The 18370-nt window shown below is 33.9% G+C and overlaps 1 protein-coding gene across 18 annotated transcripts in view; it reads left to right on the forward strand.

The window, feature by feature from the left end:
- GPHN (gephyrin) overlaps window positions 1-18370 on the forward strand; it is a 520258-nt gene that overhangs the window by 228459 nt on the left and 273429 nt on the right. For 10 of the 18 annotated variants that reach the window (XM_070469503.1, XM_070469504.1, XM_070469505.1 and 7 more), the window contains exon 5: window positions 1744-1782. The exons of the other annotated variants lie outside the window; for them this stretch is intronic. In XM_070469503.1, coding sequence (XP_070325604.1) covers window positions 1744-1782 — 39 coding nt within the window. The remainder of the gene's footprint in view (window positions 1-1743; window positions 1783-18370) is intronic. 18 annotated transcript variants of the gene reach the window in all.

Genomic DNA, 18370 nt, shown 5'->3' on the forward strand with positions numbered 1-18370 from the left:
TTAGTATAACCCTATCGATGAGATTCAAAGAGATTCACATTATACTAATTTCCCACTGTTGTTAAACGTGATATTTAGAGGTTTGGCTAATTATGTGATATGCATACTTTGATATGAGTTCTATTTGTGGGTCCCATTTATTTCCCTTTCTCATATATTTCCTTTTTAATATTTTTCAAGGCTTACATATACTGTATCCTGTCCCTTAAGATGGGACTGCTCTGTGGGGTGATGAATGAATATCACCATCAGTATTAAATATTAATAATTAGAGGAATGAGAGATCTGCTTTTATATAATACTGAAAGCCAATCCTAATATAAATGCACCTTCCCTCATGGGTGTATCTTGTGAAATAGTAGCAGCAATATTAAAAATAATGCTCTAGTTTAACATTGTTCAAACTTCAGTTGTTACTGTTTGCCTTCTGAATATAAGATACCTTAGAAGAGGGATCGGCAAACTTATTCTTTAGAGGAAGTAAATATTTAGAGTTAATAAATATTTTAGGCTTTGTGAGCTTTATAGTCTCTATCATAACAACTTAACTATGCCAGCCTGTCACAGAAGCTGCTATATGATGATATCAATAAATGGGCCCTGCTCTACTTTATTTATGGACGCTACAACTTTACTAATGGACGCTAAAATTGGCTTTCTCATAATTTTCACATGTCATGAAGTATTACTCTTCTTTTGAGTTTTTTTTAAATCATCTAAACATTTGAAGATTACCATTAGATTGCAGGGCATGCAAAAAAACAAGTGGCAGGCAAGATTTCTCCCATTGGGTATGGTTAGCCAACCTCTATTTTAGAACATTCCTACCTACTGTGTACACACATCTCTCTATTTTTCAAAAGCTCATAAGTATGTAAGAGTGTTCAGAGAATTTAAGTCAGAACATTTTAGAAGAATTTTCTGAGAATTTAATAAGAAAAAGGAGTTGCCCTATAGAAATTAACACTTGTTAGATTCAAATATGTTGAGTGCCTACCGTGTAGATACCAGGTCTTTAACTTGGGCAGTTAGAAGAATGGACTTGCCATTTACTGAAATGGAGAAGACTGTGGGAAGAGTAGGTTTGAGGAAGAAGATCAGGAGATTTACTTTGGTCATAGAAATTTCTAACTGCCTTTAGATATCCAAATGGCGATGTTAAGCTGGCAGTTAGATATGTGCATCTGGAGTTGAGAGAAGTCTGGGCTAGAGATACTGTTTTTTTTAGAGTCATCAACATCTTAATGGAATTAAAATTCATGACAACTGATGAGATCATTAAGGTATTTAGTAATACTGCTATTTATTTTATTACTACCCCTGCTTCCTTTCTCATCCACTTTCAAAGAGGTAGATAGTTTCTAGAAACCTGGCCCCTCTGCTCACTCACAAAGGGAGTAAGGGATCCCACTGAACAGGAACTTGGCCTATACAGGAAGGACTGTTAGTTGGCCATCCTGAAATTTTGCCATGGTGTAAAGATGAGAGTGAATTTTCCCAAGTACCTCCTTGCTGGAAACTGTTTGCACTGGAGGTAAGTGTGAAAGGGGAGGTTGTGGGGATTGAGGGGGTGAGGGCTTCCTAAACCTTTCCCAAACCTCAGGAGTGGCTTGATTCTGAGGAAGGGAGAAGGTTCAGACTGGTTCCTATTTCCCCGAACCAGTTTGTACAGCCCTAAATTTGACCTGCTTTCCTCAAACTGGGAGTCAGAAATCCCTTTTCTCTTCTGTTTTTCTGCTGCAGAAATTCCCAACATTCCCATTTTGTGGGCTCCAGAAAGGGGTAAGCGAAGACTTCAATCCCAGCCAACCATTTCCAGATTAATAATTTTTAGTGTTTTGATTTATTTTATCATCATAAAAAATGCTTGGACCCATTTATCCCATTTGTTTAATTTCCTTGTGGATTGTTATGTATCTATGTTTTAGGGTCATTTCGTATCCCTGGGCAATAGAGTTCAGATCCATCTGCTCTCTCCTTTTATGTGCTATTTCTCTTGTGGATTCTCATGTGCAGCTTATTGATGACTATTTCCTAGATGGAAGACACTCCATTCAGGAGACTGCTTCACTCTTAATCTCATCTTTTCCTGAATGGTGTTTTGTTCCCCTGCTGACAGCTTTCACTACCCTACCCAACTGCTTCTGATGATCTGTCATCGCTTCTCTGCTGTTCTGTCTTCCTGTTTGACTGCCTTTGATTTTTTGTCTCTACTTTTTGCCCCCATTACTTATCTGCTGAATGATTTGCGTTCTTCACTCACTGGTGCTTTGTCCATCAGCAAATGGCCTGGTACTACATATTCATCTGCTATTTTAGCATTTTTAGACTGCCCAACATTGTTTATCTGCTCTCCTACCATTCTCCTCTACCGTGGCCTTCCAAATGCTGTGCTGTCTGTCTCCCTGATCTTGCCCTACCCAGTCTATGCCTGTAATATTATAAGTAGGTTCGGATTGTTTAACACTTCTGTTACCTATCTCCACTTGCCTTGTGCCACTAAGTTGGACTGCTGACTGAATATGCTTGACTACTGTTCTTCTCTACCTATTTGCTGCACATGGCTGCCCAATTAGTTGACTTGAGACATTGCATCGCCTATGTACTCAGCCTTGCAACTTGCTGTTTGCAGCTTGCTGTTTGGTCCATACTGCCTCCTTTATACTTCTGTGCTAAATCACTGGTGTTGCTCATCTGTTGTTTTGTAATCCTAATCAGATTTTATTTCCAACAGAAGTGTTGCCTACTTATTGTCCAAACATATTTTAGCAATGGAAAATCTTTTACTATTTAAGTCCAGTCCAATTTACTCCTAAACTGACTTAAATTCACTGCCACCATCCTTTCTGCTTTTTTATACAACTCCACATTCTTCCTTCTATTTAGGAATAGATTTTTCTTTCTAAATCGTTTATCATCTTTGCTTCAGTTGCCTTTTCATATCACATACTATGTGCTTTTTGTTCCTTGTATGTGGGATCTATCAGTAATTTTCCATATACTAAATTTGCTTTCTAATTTGTTTTCCCTGATTTTTTTCAGGGCTTCATGAAGATAAATTGCTCCTATTATTTTTATCCTTTCTAGTTAAGACCAGAATGATTTTTTGAAACTTTAAAGTACCGTCTCTAAAGATAATACATTTAATTGTCTTACAGTTCTTTGTAGGTGAGATTAAAGTAAATCTCCACTCTGCTCCATTTTTCCTGAGAATGTCATTTCTCCATGATTTACATACTGTCACTTAGAGATCCTTCTGATGTATTTATCTTTTCCTCCTAAATTTTAGATTATCTTTTCTTGTGTGTAGGTAAACTTTTAAATTGATATTAGTATTTGGCATCTAGAAAAAATTGAAATAAAAATTATCTGCATGTAAAGATTATTGTCTTATTCCTTTATATTTAAATGAATGACAAGATCAGACAAGAAGTAGAAAAGAATTATGAAATTTTCAGTTTCAAGAATCTAAGGAGATTTAAATTGGGGAGTGTTTACATGCATGCATGTGTGTGTATGTAGACTTGAAGTGTTCTATGTGCGTATGTATCCACATCATTGTGCATGAAGTGCGGAAAATGCTGAGTATCCATATTAAATTTTATTTTACTTTTCAAAAAATGAGAGGGAAAAGGAATCGGGGGAAACTAAAAAGAGAGTGATAAACAGGGAATAGAGAAAAAGGTATGGATAGTTGGTTCTTCTCCTTTTTCTTTTATTTTAGTAATAGAGGTAAGATTAATGTGAATCAAAGGACTGCTGTAGGAGTATCAAGAAAATTATTTCAGTAGATCTTTTTATTGTATAAAATACACACAACGTAAATTTTACTATTTTAATCATTTTTAAGTGTACAATTCAGTGGCATTAAATACTTTCACTACTCTGTATAGCCATCACCACTATAGATTTCTAGAACTTTTTCAAAATCCCAAATAGAAACTCTGTACATTAAATTGTAATTCCCCATTCCTCCTTTCCACAACCCCTGTTAACCTCTATTTTACTTTCTGTCTCTGAATTTTCCCATTCTAGGTACCTCATATAAGTGGAATCATACAACTTTTGTCCTTCTCTATCTGACTTATTTCACTTAGCATATTTTCAGGTTCATTCATGTAGCATATATCACACATTCATTCATTTTAAAATAATATTCCATTGTGTATATATACATTAGTTTATCTCTTCATCTGCCGAGGGACACTTGAGCTGTTTTCATCTTTTGACTACTAATACTTATGAACATTGTTGTGCAAGTACCTTTTTTCTTTTCTTTTCTTTTCTTTTTCTTTTCACCTTTTGGGTTTTTACTTAGAAGTGAATTCAGTAGCATTTAATACTTTTGTCTAAGGAGAAATTAAATTAGTAGCAAGGACATCAGGGAAACTACATCATTTACATGATACAACATTAGCATGAAAACAAGTCCAAGATACTTCATTATGAGTAGAAGAAATTATAAACTTTTAGAAAGGCCACAGAAGACCAAGTGAGATTTAGAAGACCCTCTGTTGTAAGAATAAAAGGGAGAAAAAATTGAAATAACACAAATGTTGGAGGTTTGAGGAAAGCAAAAGTGATTCTGGAGAAAGTTGAACTTAAAAAATATTTGAAATGAAATAATGCAGACTTTAAAAGAAGAGAAAAGTGTTTGAAAGGCAAGGTTGAAAGTTAGTGGAACTGAGACGAGGCAACCAAGTTTTATGTATAGGGACCAGTAATGGGAACAGGAATTCAGTTCCATTCAGCTGCTCAGTCATGTCCAATTCTTTGTGACCCCATGGAGTGCAGCATACCAGGCTTGCCTGTCCATCACCAACTCCTAGAGCTTGCTCAAACTCATGTCCATCAAGTCGGTGATGCCATCCAACCATCTCATCCTCTGTCGTCCCCCTTTCCTCCTGCCTTCAGTCTTTCCCAGCATCAGGGTCTTTTCAAATGAATCAGTTCTTCTCATCAGGCAGCCAAAATATTGGTGCTTCAGCTTCAGCATCAGTCCTTCCAATGAATATTCAGGACTGATTTCCTTTAGGATAGACTGGTTGGATCTCCTTGCAGTCCAAGGGAATCTCAAGAGTCTTCTCCAACACCACAGTTCAAAAGCATCAATTAATTCTTCAGCATTCAGTTTCTTTATGGTCAACCCTAACATTCACATGACTACTGGAAAAACCATAGCTTCAACTGGACAGACCTTTGTTGGCAAAGTAATGTCTCTGCTTTTTAATATGCTGTCTAGGTTTGTCATAGCTTTTCTTCCACAGAGAAAACAAGCAAACGTCTTTTAATTTCATTTCAGTTTAGTGGTCTTCAACTTGAATACCTAGCTTTCTACCTAAATTGAACTCTGCATCATAGTGTCTTAGACTTTAAAGGAGTTAACAAAGATTGGAAAGGATTGTTCTTTGTCATCAAGGGGTTTAAAACTAGAGTAGTTAAAAATGCACTAATGATGGGTTTAAGAAAAAATACTTTCAGTCCTTTAAGTGGTAATGTTTTCCCTTGTTAACTCAATAAATTTTTGGTGATTCTAGCCAAGGTTCTTCATCTAAATTATCAAACACAGAAAATGATTTGAGTGACTGTTGTCTCAGTTCTCTCAAGGGTGGTGTGTAAACTAATACTGTTTTATATGAATAAGAGAGAAATTAATTCAGTACATCTAACAGTTCTCTCAGAGTCTATTGAAAAAGGCTTAACTCTGTGCTATACAGCCGATTAGATGTCTGTAACACAAAAGGCCTTGCTCTCAAGGAACTTAGTTTCCAAAAGAGGGGAAAAGGCATTTGGCAAAACATGCATTTCTGATATCATCCACAAATTTGTGTTATTTTCTCCTAATTATTCAGGGAAAATGTTTGTAGTCAGAGTGGTTGCATATGAGGGAATCCTTTTGCCTCTTACAAGCATTATTGATTCAGGATTAAGAATGTCTCTATTTAATATCTTGTCACAGCTAAAGGATTCTGCTAATAGTTTAAATGCCAATAAGAATCTCTTTAATTTTAAAACTGTAGGGCCTTCAGTAACAGATTAGTGATTTGGTAGCTATTAATATACAGGGTTACCTAAAACCAAATTTATTGGTTTTATAGTGAAAGACTAGAGAATAGCTAGATAAATAGATAATCAGTGTTCAAGAGGTTGTTCTTGAATTAATTGCAAGAACAATGAGGGATTACCTCTGTAGATACAACTGTATACTAACACAGAAAATGTTTGTTAATTTAATTTATTCTCACTGTCAACTAAAGCTCACTTGAATTCTGGGTGTCAGGAATTTCAGTTGATATTCATGGTTTTCTTTAGGATTTGATTAAGTAGTCATTTGAACTTGGAATTTATTTGTCCTCCCTAACTTGATATGTGCCTTCAAACTTGAGAGCAATTATTTTCTTTCCTATTGGTCAGTACTTCAGTAATTCCTTTAAAGTAATCTCTTTAAAGTGCTACACTTAAGATAAGTTTTAGTGACCTGTTTTTTCTCCCAACCCCTGATGTCCTACTAAAGTTATTTATTTTGACAATACAGCTATGGGAAGATCAAAGTTCACATGTCAGGAGAAAAGCAGTAAAATAGAAATAACATCCAAATTTAACTTTTTTTTTTTTTAACAATGATGAACAATTTTAAAAGATTCTGCTTTACTTGTATTCATTATGAAAAATATATTTAGTGAAAAAAATAGATATTTTAAAGTATAAGATCTGGAATAAAGGAAAATATGACTAAATCATTTTATTAAGCTTGTTTTATTAGTAATAAATATAGTTTTTTCTTTTCTTGTGACATCTGAAATTCTGTTTTTATTTTGAGAAAAGCTTCAATTGGAAATAAAGTTGTATAAAATATTTCTTTGGTAAAGGTTAACCTAAAAAGGCAATATTTCTGTCATACCTTTATTGGACTTCAAGTTCTTTTTATATTTAATAAGATCTAAATGTCTTTGCAATCAGGAGACTCTTTGTAGGCAGCTACTCCTAACAAGCAAGTTGTCATATAATTTTTCTTTTTCTTATTTTTCCTTTCTGTCTTGAAGAACAGTAGATCATATTCAGTACCTCGCAAAGGAAGATGTAGCTTCCTTATGGACCATTCTGTGGAGGAAGTTTCACTCATTCAGTTTTGAATACCAGCAATGACAATAGCAGGCACTAATAACCAGTCTCTGAAACCCTTTCTCTCTTTTTCTCCCCTTGTCTACTACATCAAGTATTTCTTGTCTTGCTGACAAGAACTAACACAATACATGTGTAGCACAGAAGATCTAGTGAAGTGAGAGAGAACATTGAGTGAAGTCAGTTGCCTCAGATACAGAAACTGTTGCAAAGCTTCTTCATGTACGTTTACTAGTATGCAATTCCATAAACATCAAAATCAATACCTGAAAAGTTTGCTAGTTAGATACATGGATATTTATAAAATACGAACCACTGAAGACTTTTGTATTTATCTCTGAATGCTTTTAGATTTCTTGTAATGCTTAGTATTTATGAAGAAATAGAAATTATTTTTCATCAGCAGCATAAAAACATTTTAGATGTTCAGGAATCAATTTTTTTTTGGTTTATTCATAACCATATTACAGCAATAGATGTTTTCTTACTATGCATTCAGAGGTAATAATCTCATTATAGAGATCTTGAACAAATGTTCTAAAAGAAAATATCTCTTACAAATTAAATTCTTTTCTCAATCCCCAACTGGATGCCCTCTGGTCAAAATTAAGATCAATCTTAAAAGAAGGGTAGAATGTAAAAGCCTTTTTAGAGGTCCTGTTTCTCATGATGATGAGTATCTAAAAAGAAAACTTAAGACCATCTGTAGAAAGCTCTTATTTTATTTACCGGAAACTCTGTCTTCAGATTTCTTAGCTCCTGGTTTGTGTTAGAATGTTTAGGACCACAGCATTTTGCATATTACAGGTGTTTAATAAGAGCATAAAATGGTGACTTTTTACTTAAGTTGTTGTTGTTTAGTTGCTAAAGTCTTGTCTGACTCTTAGTGACCCCGTGGACTGTAGCCCACCAGGCTCTTCTGTCCATGAGACTTCCCAGGCAAGAATACTGGAGTGGATTGCCATTTCCTTCTCCAGGGAATCTTCCCAACCCCAGGATCACACCTGTGTCTCCTGCATTGCAGGCAGATCCAGGCTGAGCCACCAAGGAAACTTAATATAAAGATGAGATTTAAATGAAAAAATATATGGTTATTTAAGATTCAGTTCAGTCCAGTTGCTCAGTCGTGTCCGACTCTTTGCGACCCCATGAATCGTAGCACGCCAGGCCTCCCTGTCCATCACCAACTCCCGGAGTCTTCTACCCAAACCCATGCCCATCGAGTCAGTGATGCTATCCAGCCATCTCGTCCTCTGTCGTCCCCTTCTCCTCCTGCCCCCAATACCTCCCAGCTTAGGAAAAGGCAAATGTTTTTATGACTTAAATGCTTTTTATTAATAGCTGTAATTTTTTCTGAATATAGATTTCTAAATATATTTTGATTTGGTACTTTGAAATACTTTCCCACTGTGGAAAAACTTGGCCCAGTAAAAGAACCTACCCTCTGAAGCATATCCTGTCAAAGGACATATAAACTCCCCAAGCACAAGTGAGGCAGCAGAACCATTAATTAATAGGCGGAGTGAGAAGATGACTGCTAGAACTGTCAAATACAAAGTGTAAGACAGAGAAGACGTAGGCAACCATTCTTATTTGTTGCTCATATTAAGGGAATTTGTTTAGGATAAATACTAAACCAGAAAGGATGCAGACACAGCAGAAGTATATCAAACTGTCATCGGAAATCCAGGGTTAACTAGTGGATGATGAACTATCCAAAGAACAAAGACATATTTGCAAAGATAAAAATATAACAAGAGACCATCATTTATGAATGAACAAATGGGGAGAAAATGGGACTCTTAGAAATAAGAAAATAAAAGTTAAAATTTTTACATCTGAGGACAGATGTAACAGCAGATTGGAGCAGTAGAAGAACAAATAAGCATACTGAAATATGTACCTGAGGAAATTATTTCATATCAGAACTATCACATAAAGAGATGTTGTAATGGAAAAAATAGAGAAATAGGGCATGGAGAGTGAAATGAAAGGTCCAAAATATATTATATCAAAACCCCCCAAAGGAGAGAATGGAGGAAAGACCATGATTTAAAGAGATGATGGCTTTAAATTTACAGAACTGATGAAAAAAACACTAATCTACAGATCCTGAAGATATAATGTATCTCAAGAAGAATAAATGAAATAAATCAATGCCTAACCACATAAAAGTAAAACTTTAGAAACAAAACAGACAATCTTAAAACTAGCCAGAGAGAAAGGACAGATCACTTACATAGGAATGACAGCAGGCTTTTAAACAGCATTGGAATAAAGCAGATAATAGAATATATCTTAAAAGTATTAATAAGTTATATTGGAAATTATTTTATACAGGTTTTCATTTTGTGACCTACATGTGTGAAGTGTCTATTTTGAGGTTCACTTGTTCTTAATAAACTTGTTCTAAAATTTGGATAGAGAACAGTTAGACAGTTAATAAAGCGTATATGTGGGCTAAAATGACCATCAAAGTAGCACTGAAAGAGGCAGTGTTGTATTGCCCAACCCAATAAATGGGCAGCTTCAGGAGTGTCTATGTGTATATTTTTGTGTATGTTGTCTACATGTTGGTAGAAATGGTTATATCTGCTCATTCTTGACTAGGTGATGGATTTGCTTAGTGCAGTCTCAGCTGGTAAAGAATTTGCCTGCAATGCAGGAGACCTGGGTTCGATCCCTAAGTTGGAAGATCCCCTGGAGAAGGGAAATGTTACCCACTCCAGTATTCCGGCCTGGAGAGTTCCATGAACTGTATAGGCCCTGGGGTTGCAAAAAGTCAGACACGACTCAGCGACTTTCACTTCACTTCAGTAGATAGAACTAACTTCTTCCTTCCTATTCCGGTGGCTGCCCTAATAAAGTCAACTATTCAGTTGCCTTTAACCCTAACCTTAAGAACTCAACTCCAGTCCTGAGACATGTACTTGTGTGTATACACACATATACATTATCCTCAGTTTTATGAAGTGTATTTGTTTAAGGATAGACTCTATTTTGACTTCTAAATCTCAGACTTGAAGGAAATATAGGCAGTTTTTGGATAGTTAACTGCGTTATTCTAAGTACCATAGTCTGGATGTTCTGAAAAAATTTGGAGATCTTCACAGCTTAAAGATCCTGATTATAAGATGTCAGCCCAAAGTTCCATACCGAAAAAAAATGTATATGTGTGTATGTATATACCTGTGTGTGTATACAAGGGTACACTCACATGTAAGTTATGATTCCTTGAGAGAATCTCATAATTATAGGATAAAATATTTTATGTTTCAAATTAAGGGTAGATATAAGAGCTATTGTTTAACTTTTTAAGAACTTTTTATTTTTATGATCTTTTTTTCCATTCCTACGGTTTAGCTTTTTCATTTGCATAGGATAGCTGCACATCGTTTTAGAACAGTTTTTCAAAATTGGGCGCCTCATTATTTTTAAGTCCTTTGTTAAGAGATTTTTTTTTCCATTATAATAAAGGTAAATATTTTCTTCTAACATATCAATTTTATTTAATAAATAATGTCTTCCAGGTTGTAACTCACTCAATTTATTTCTCATTCTTTCTTTTCTGAGACTTTTGTAGATTTTTCTGCTATAAGTATAATAATTATTTGTTTTAAGTGATTATGATAAGTATTAGACACAGAGCATTAATTTGAGTTGAGTCAAATGTTGGCTGTTTGTGTTCCCCTATTTTACAGCATCCTGGATTTTAGTCCATGCTGACCTCTTGTCAGGCTGATGTTGCCTTTACAGCCTTAATTTGTAATTTATGGTTGTTACAGAAATTTTAAAAAATTATATTTATTTGTTTGGCTTATCAGTTTGAACAATTTATTTACCACAAGTAGTTATGGATACTTACTTACATTTTTCCATCTTTGCTTAAGTATATAATTACATTGCTGTTTTTTGTTGGCCTTTGGGTGAAAACATAAATGCAGAAGGTGCTGTTAGTTCTTCTTTCTTCAAAATACATCTATAATCTTCTCACATTCTTTTCCCAATTTACTTTGGAGGTTTTATGGTAATGTCCAAGGCTATATTCCTGGTAATTGGTATCTCTAAAACTGCTGTTTCTTGGTAAATCTTCATTAAGTTTTCAAGATTATTGCTGGCATATTGCATTCTTCAGACATCTTCTGGTAATTCATACACATTCAAAAACAAACTTGCTTGTAGCTTCTACTCCATACTGCTTCTGAGAGAACTGTTAAGTTTTCACACTTTGACTGTAGTGCATAATAGCACCTTGCACAACATAGGTGATGTTAGATTTGTGTTTTAGTACAAATCTCAGTATTCAACATTTGTTAAGCACTTGCTACATGTTAGAAATGATACTATGCATTTTTATATTCTGTAGCATTTAAGCAAAGTACAAAGATCCTTCCTATATCTGTATAGGGTGTAGTGCTTTTTAAACTGAAAGCACATAGTAATTAGATTTAATGGATTAATTTCAGAATTGGAGTCTACAAGCCTAAGTTTTATTGATTTACTGTGTGGATTTGCATTATTCATTAAATTTATTAGTGAGTCTGTTTCTTCTCTTACAAAAAGATAATAAAGTATCTCTTCTGTATTATGTAGTATAGGAATCTGTTAAGTATTTAAATAGAGAATATCTATAGATGTTTTGTAAGAAAGGCATCATAAATAAAACCTTCTGATGTGAATATTTCTCCTATTATTGAATTATATTGCTTGGTAATAGTATTCCTTTTTATGTTTTCAGTGTAGTAAGAGAAATAAGAGCTTTTACATGGCATTATAAATTTATGTTGTATTAATATATAATGTTATCTATCATACTAGCATTAAAAATATTATGACATCCTTTTAGTTAACTAAGAACTGCTTTATTGTGTTAACACTTTAGTTTTATAAGAAGGATAACAAATATGATTGCCCCTTTTTATAAATGAAAAGCTAAGAAAGATAAATTTCTGGAAGCATAAGAACAAAAACTGGTATTTGTTTAATGTGTGAATAATGAAAGATGATTAGGTTATAGATGATGAATAAAAAGCCAGATCATAAAGTGAGAGGTTATTAGGTTTAAAATCAATCTTTAGATTAGCAAAACTATAAGAGAACAAGTTATTTAATTCAAGCTACAGCATGTCATGGGCTTCCCAGGTGGCGCTAGTGGTAAAGAACCCTCCTGCCAATGCCGGAGGCATTAAGAGATGTGGGTTTGATCCCCTGGAGGTATTAAGAGACACAGGTTAGATCCCTGGGTCAGAAAGATCCCCTGGATGAGGTCATGGCAACCGACTCCAGTATTCTTGCCTAGAGAATGCCATGGACAGAGGAGCTTGGCAGGGTACAGTCTATAAGGTCGTAAAGAGTAGGACATGACTGATGAGACTTGGCATGCACACATGCACAGCATGTCATAGCCTCCAAATATATATGGATGTAGATTTTTCTCTCATCTTTACTATTGGACTTTTCTAAGTTAGGGTTATCTCAGTACAGTAGCAGTATTGGGTTTCTTTGCTTTTAAGAAGTACTGTACTCATTTTCATATTTCCCAAATGGCCTATAATTTTAAAACTGAGGGTGCTATGAGAAGACAAAATAGAGCACCTTATAATAATATTTAAAATAAGAATGAGCTATTTTTTGGTTTTTGTCTTTTCTTAGCAGTTCTTCCACGTATTCTTCTTCCTTGACCTCATTTATTTTTTTCTTTCTCTCCCCTTTTCACAAGTGCCTGTTTTGGTAAAAATGAAGAACTTCAGATGTGATAATTACATGTTTCTAATGTGGATACTTTCTAAAGAATCCACCAGTGAGAATTATTGTATCTTTAGGCAAAGAGCAAAGTTTTAAATTTTTCTAAAATCAGTTGTCAGTGAGTCAGTTAAATAGTACTTATGAGCCTAAAGTAGGAGCTTATTTCTTTTATTCTGACTTAAGATTTTTGAGCACAGCTTAACTTATATTGTTATATGAACCCTAAAATCACTGCTGTAAATAAACAGTAATTATGTGTGATCATTAATAAAATGGAAATCCAATGTGCATATTTTTTAGGTAGCTTTTTTAGGTAGCTTCTGTTATGTTTCTACTTATATTATATACCACTAATAACATTAAAAATAACAGAATTCCAGAGTAGTTGGAATAAAGAGGCTGAGTTATATATTCCCCAGTTAACTGACAACAGACAATAGTCTTTCAGTGAAATTTCAAATTGGATCATCTTTCTACTTCTTCTTTCTTCATATTTGAGAAACAAGGTATTTTTCCATATCTATATATCAATTTTTGAAGAGCATGAATTAATACTATTTTGTTCTCTATAGATTAAAAGACATGTAACCAACAACTTACAATAAACATGAACTTTATTGTTTTTCACATAATGCCAAAAATGAATAAATGTGTAATGCATATATAAAAATGCTAATAATCTGTGGAAATACCACTATTTTCTCACATTTTCCTGTAATGAGATAAAAAGTAGTGCAATTTGTAGACTACTTATTAGACTATAAAGATAAATGCTATTCTTGTGAAAAATCTCTTATAAAAAATAGTTCACTCGTTTGAGTTACCTTATTTTTTGTCTCATAATTTGACTATCAAATTATTAATATTTAGGTAAATGAGGAAAATAATATGAAAAAGTACTCACTGAGTAAGGTACTCAATAAGTACTCAGTAAGGAGTACTACTGCTGTACTCAACTTGGTTCTTTAACAAGGGTTGGGATCTAAATGTTAACAAATGGAGTGAGATTTTTCATAGTTGAAGTACTTAGAAATCTTTTAATCACCCCAATGTATCTGTACAGCTAACATTATAATAAATGCTATGGTTGAGACAGATAAATCGTTTGGCTTGCTTTAGGGCCATGTTATACAAGAAATGTGTCCGATTGCTCAGGCATGTCTGACTTGTTGCAAAGTACATGTTCATTGAATAGACTGGAAGATAAATTTGCCTGTGGTACTTAGATTTTTATTTTACCATCTCCTTTGATTTTTTCATTATAACCAGATCTTACTTAAGTATTGTATAGCTTTAACTGAAAAACAAAATGAAATATCTCCATTTTGAAAAGCTTTCTGCTGCTTCTAGGAGTGGAAAAAGATGTAAATATCTAAGAAAGCTAAAGCTCCAAAAAGAAATACATTACAAATAGGTATATATCTCCTAAGTAAAACTGGAATAACTATTAATATTTTCATTACTTGGTTGCAGCTTCTCCTTTGTGACAATAGTCTTTAACCATTTTGTCACATTGCTGATTCACTGATACGTTGTGATTGGTTGGAAGATGTTTGTAATTAGTAATATAAAATTAATGAAATATGTAAATGAGTGTTTTCAGTTAATTAGAATAGAAGTTGCCTTTATAATAATGTGACTCATACTTCCACTGTGCTTCTTAATTGAGGGGAGAAAAGAGTAAATTTATAGTTGTGTTCCTTGAACATCCCTAAGAGTCCTCTATGTAAATTTAATTCATCATATATAGTCCTGAGGAAAAAATATTTTAAAGATAACTTCTCTGTACCGTGGGATACTTATAGGGACAAGATATGGATTGTTTATTATAACCATTTTTTAAAGTGTGAAATAAAATTTATGTAGTTGGCTGGAATTAGTGAATAGAGTCAGGAAAGTTTAATTGGTTGGCATTAAACTGCCTATTTTTACCTAATTTATCTCCTCACTAGGTCTATATTTTGCTCTGATGAAGGATCATTAAATTTATTTCAGTCTGTTTTACAAAATTGAATATAAGGTGATTATGAATATTACAGCAAGTTGTGCACGTTATCATTAATCTGTCTCATTTCTCCTGTCTGCCGTATATTTTTCAAAGTATAGTCCTCTGACCAGGATCACAAATATAACCTGGAAACTTGTTAGAAATGAAAAATTTGAGACCCCGGCTATACATTCTGAATCAAAATCTCTGGGTATGGCCGAGCAGTCATTGTTTAACAAGGTTTCCGTGAGATCCTGATGCACACTAAAGTTTGAGAACCTCTGCTGTAATCATATTCCACCTGCATAGCTTAGCAAGTTTACTAGTACTTGTTAGCTAGTGTTTCAAAGATAGTCTTTGTTATTTAAAATTGTTTAATTAGAAGAAGCCTCTGTAGTAGTTGTTAGGAAATTGTATACTCAAGTAACAATTATGTAAATATTTATGTACAAATTATACCTATTAACTAAAGTATGTCTATAAAAATAAGTAAAAGCACTCTACTGAGTGATTTTTCACTACCACCATGCATACAAGGAATTTCTACACATTTACATTTACCTATTGTGTGTTCTGTGCATACTTAAACATCATTGCCAGTTAGCAATAACATTTTTCAAGGTTATTTTTTCTGTGAAGGTAAAAATGGACCCAAACTTCATTGACAAGTTCCCTGGGCTATAGAATCATTATTTATGACACCCTTTTTTTTGGTGCAACTTGAGCAGTCTTTGAAGCATCTTTTAGACTCTAATGTTATCTTCAAAGTGTCAAGGGTAAAAGAAAAAGATCACAATAAGTGATTTTCCATGGAGGTTGTAACCTTCAAACTTTAGCAAGTATCTAAAAGTTAAAAATAAAATGTCTTATTTAAAGAGTGTAGGTAAATCTAATTAAACCTCATTGTTTTGGAATCTACTAGTGCACAAAAGGTTATATCTGAAGTAAAAATATAAATTTCTATTATTTCTCAAGGATAAAAAGAATGTGGTAATAAAATTAATAATAAAAAAGTGAGAAGCAACTTAAGCTAAATGTTAATAAGAAAAATGATTTCATACTTTTAATGGCATCTCTTTTGCCATTGATTGTGAATAGACAATGATTGCTTGTTATCTACTTGTTAACAGATACTAATAACCTTCTTTTATCTATATGTATCATCCTTGTATATATGATCAAAGGAATAAAGCTACAATTGTTAGAACCACTCTTCTATTTGGATTTTCTAATAACCTATACAGAAATTTTTTTCTTATTTTATTCTAAATTAACTTTTATTTTCCTGCTCTTTGCCTTCTAGTTGAGCCTTCCCATTTATAGTTCACAAATGTTTCTACCCAGCTTGTGCCCTCCTGTTCATTCTTCTAATCTCTACTTCATTTGGCTGTTTGTTCCTTTAGATACCGTGATTTCAGTATTCATCTTCCTGCCCGGCACTGCCAATTTTTGGGTTCTTGTTCTCTCTTCTCTTTCCCCTCACCTTTGGTTCTCAACCACTGTTGCTAGGTTTGGTTTCTGGATTTTTTAATTGTATCTCTTTTCTAACTGGTATAATAAAAACTATGAAGATGTAAGATTGGAAATCAGAGGCCTGGAGAAAATTGACAAGTATTGAATACCTACTCTATGCTAGGTGATTTACTTATATAATTTAATTCTCATAAAATGTAGGTATGCTTAATTGTTAGCTCCATTTTGTTTGTAAGTACACTGAAGCTCAGAGAGGTAAAATATTTTGTTCTAATTCACAAAGCAAGTAAGTGATAAGGCCAGATTTCAAACCTATATGAGTTCATTTATTCACTCCTCTTATTCAACAAATATTGATTGAGTACGTATTCTATGTGTTGGCCACTATGGTAGGGGCTTCACCAGATCCAGTCCTTACTCTCACGACCTTAACTACGTGGTGGTGTTGTCTGACTTCACAGATGTTGATCATTTTGCTACACTAAACAGGGAAAAGATACATTTGATGTAGATGTGAGAAAAACTGTATTTGTGCATTATTTAAGAAAATATAAACAAAAACGTTGGTTTGTGTCTAGCCCTAGAGTCTCCCTCCTCACTCAGCACCAGTGCCTTTTAGTGACATCACTACTCTATATGTATTTTCCTCCTGTGTCCTCAGCTGTATAAGATTTATGTCTATAGGCCAATATTCTGTAGAAAGTCTTCAGAAAGAATTAGCTGTCTCTCCTAAATTACATTTGGAAAAGAGGAAGTCCTCTGTGTAAGAAGACATACATTCATCCATCTCTCATCCATATATTTACTAATACATTGTAAAATATTTAAGATGACTTAGCCAAATACACAAAACACAGCAGAACTTTTAATAAGATAAATGTGGAAAAATAGGGCAAGGAAAAATAAGATGAAATTAGGTTGTGTTCAGTGAAAGTGAAAGTATTAGTCGCTCAGTCATGTCTGACATTTTGCAATCCCATGGACTGTAGCCTGCTAGGCTACTCTGTCCGTGGAATTCGCCAGGCAAGAATACTGTTGTAGGTAGCCATTACCTTCTCCAAGGGATCTTCCCAACTCAGGGATCAAACTCAGGTCTCCTGCGTTGCAGGCAGATTCTTTACTGTCTGAGCTGCCAGGGAAACCCCATGTGTTCAGTAAGCCTACTTAAAAAAAATTCATAAATTTGTCTCTGTTCTCAAGGATAACTTGATTCACAATCATTATAATTTTAAAAACAAACTGGTATCATAAAAGAATGCCCATTTCTAGTTGTGATACTTAAGAAAGAATTTCTTCTGAAGAGGACCTCGGTGTAGTGTGGTGAGCAATGGCCTCAAATACTTGCTAATAAATATGAATTTTGCTGAGCCATTTAATTGTATCCCACTGCATACTACAAAAGCAAAGTCCAATAAAACAATTCTTTTAAAATTGGGACAAGCCTTTCCAAGTAGACCACCGTGGTCTGGCCAAATTCCGTGACATATTTTAGAGGATCTAGAAAAATGAATGAATTGTATGTCTTTTAGGTAATTCTCATATGTAATTTGTCAATTGAATTTTTCACATACTAGATGACAGTGAGTTTACGTACCCTTATAAGTTTGTTTTATTCACTATTGCAGCATCATTGCATAGAATTCTACCTAGTACATAGTCAGTGTTTAATAATACTTGTTGTATGGATGGATAAATGCTGTGCTTTGAAGTATCTAAGTGAAAAAGCCTTCCTCTTAGCTATCTGTTGATATTTTCTTCCTTGTCCTTAAATAAAGCATGCTACTCTACTTTGGAGTACATCATCTTTATGTGGACCTGCAAATTCATTAAATGTCAGACATTGCTTAAGTGACCTTCAAGCAGATAATGAAATCAATATAAACTCTATGCAAAAAGCTCTTTTAAGATCGTTCTCAGTAACATGCCTTCCTTGATTTTTTAGGACTTTTAAGATTTTAAGGTTTCTAAGAAGAAGTTGTAAACTTCAGTAAAGCAATTTTAACATGGAAATAGTTTTTCTTCCCTGGAGACCTCAAAATCATA

Source organism: Odocoileus virginianus, chromosome 6 (genome assembly GCF_023699985.2).
Source record: "Odocoileus virginianus isolate 20LAN1187 ecotype Illinois chromosome 6, Ovbor_1.2, whole genome shotgun sequence".
Classification (NCBI taxonomy): domain Eukaryota; kingdom Metazoa; phylum Chordata; class Mammalia; order Artiodactyla; family Cervidae; genus Odocoileus; species Odocoileus virginianus.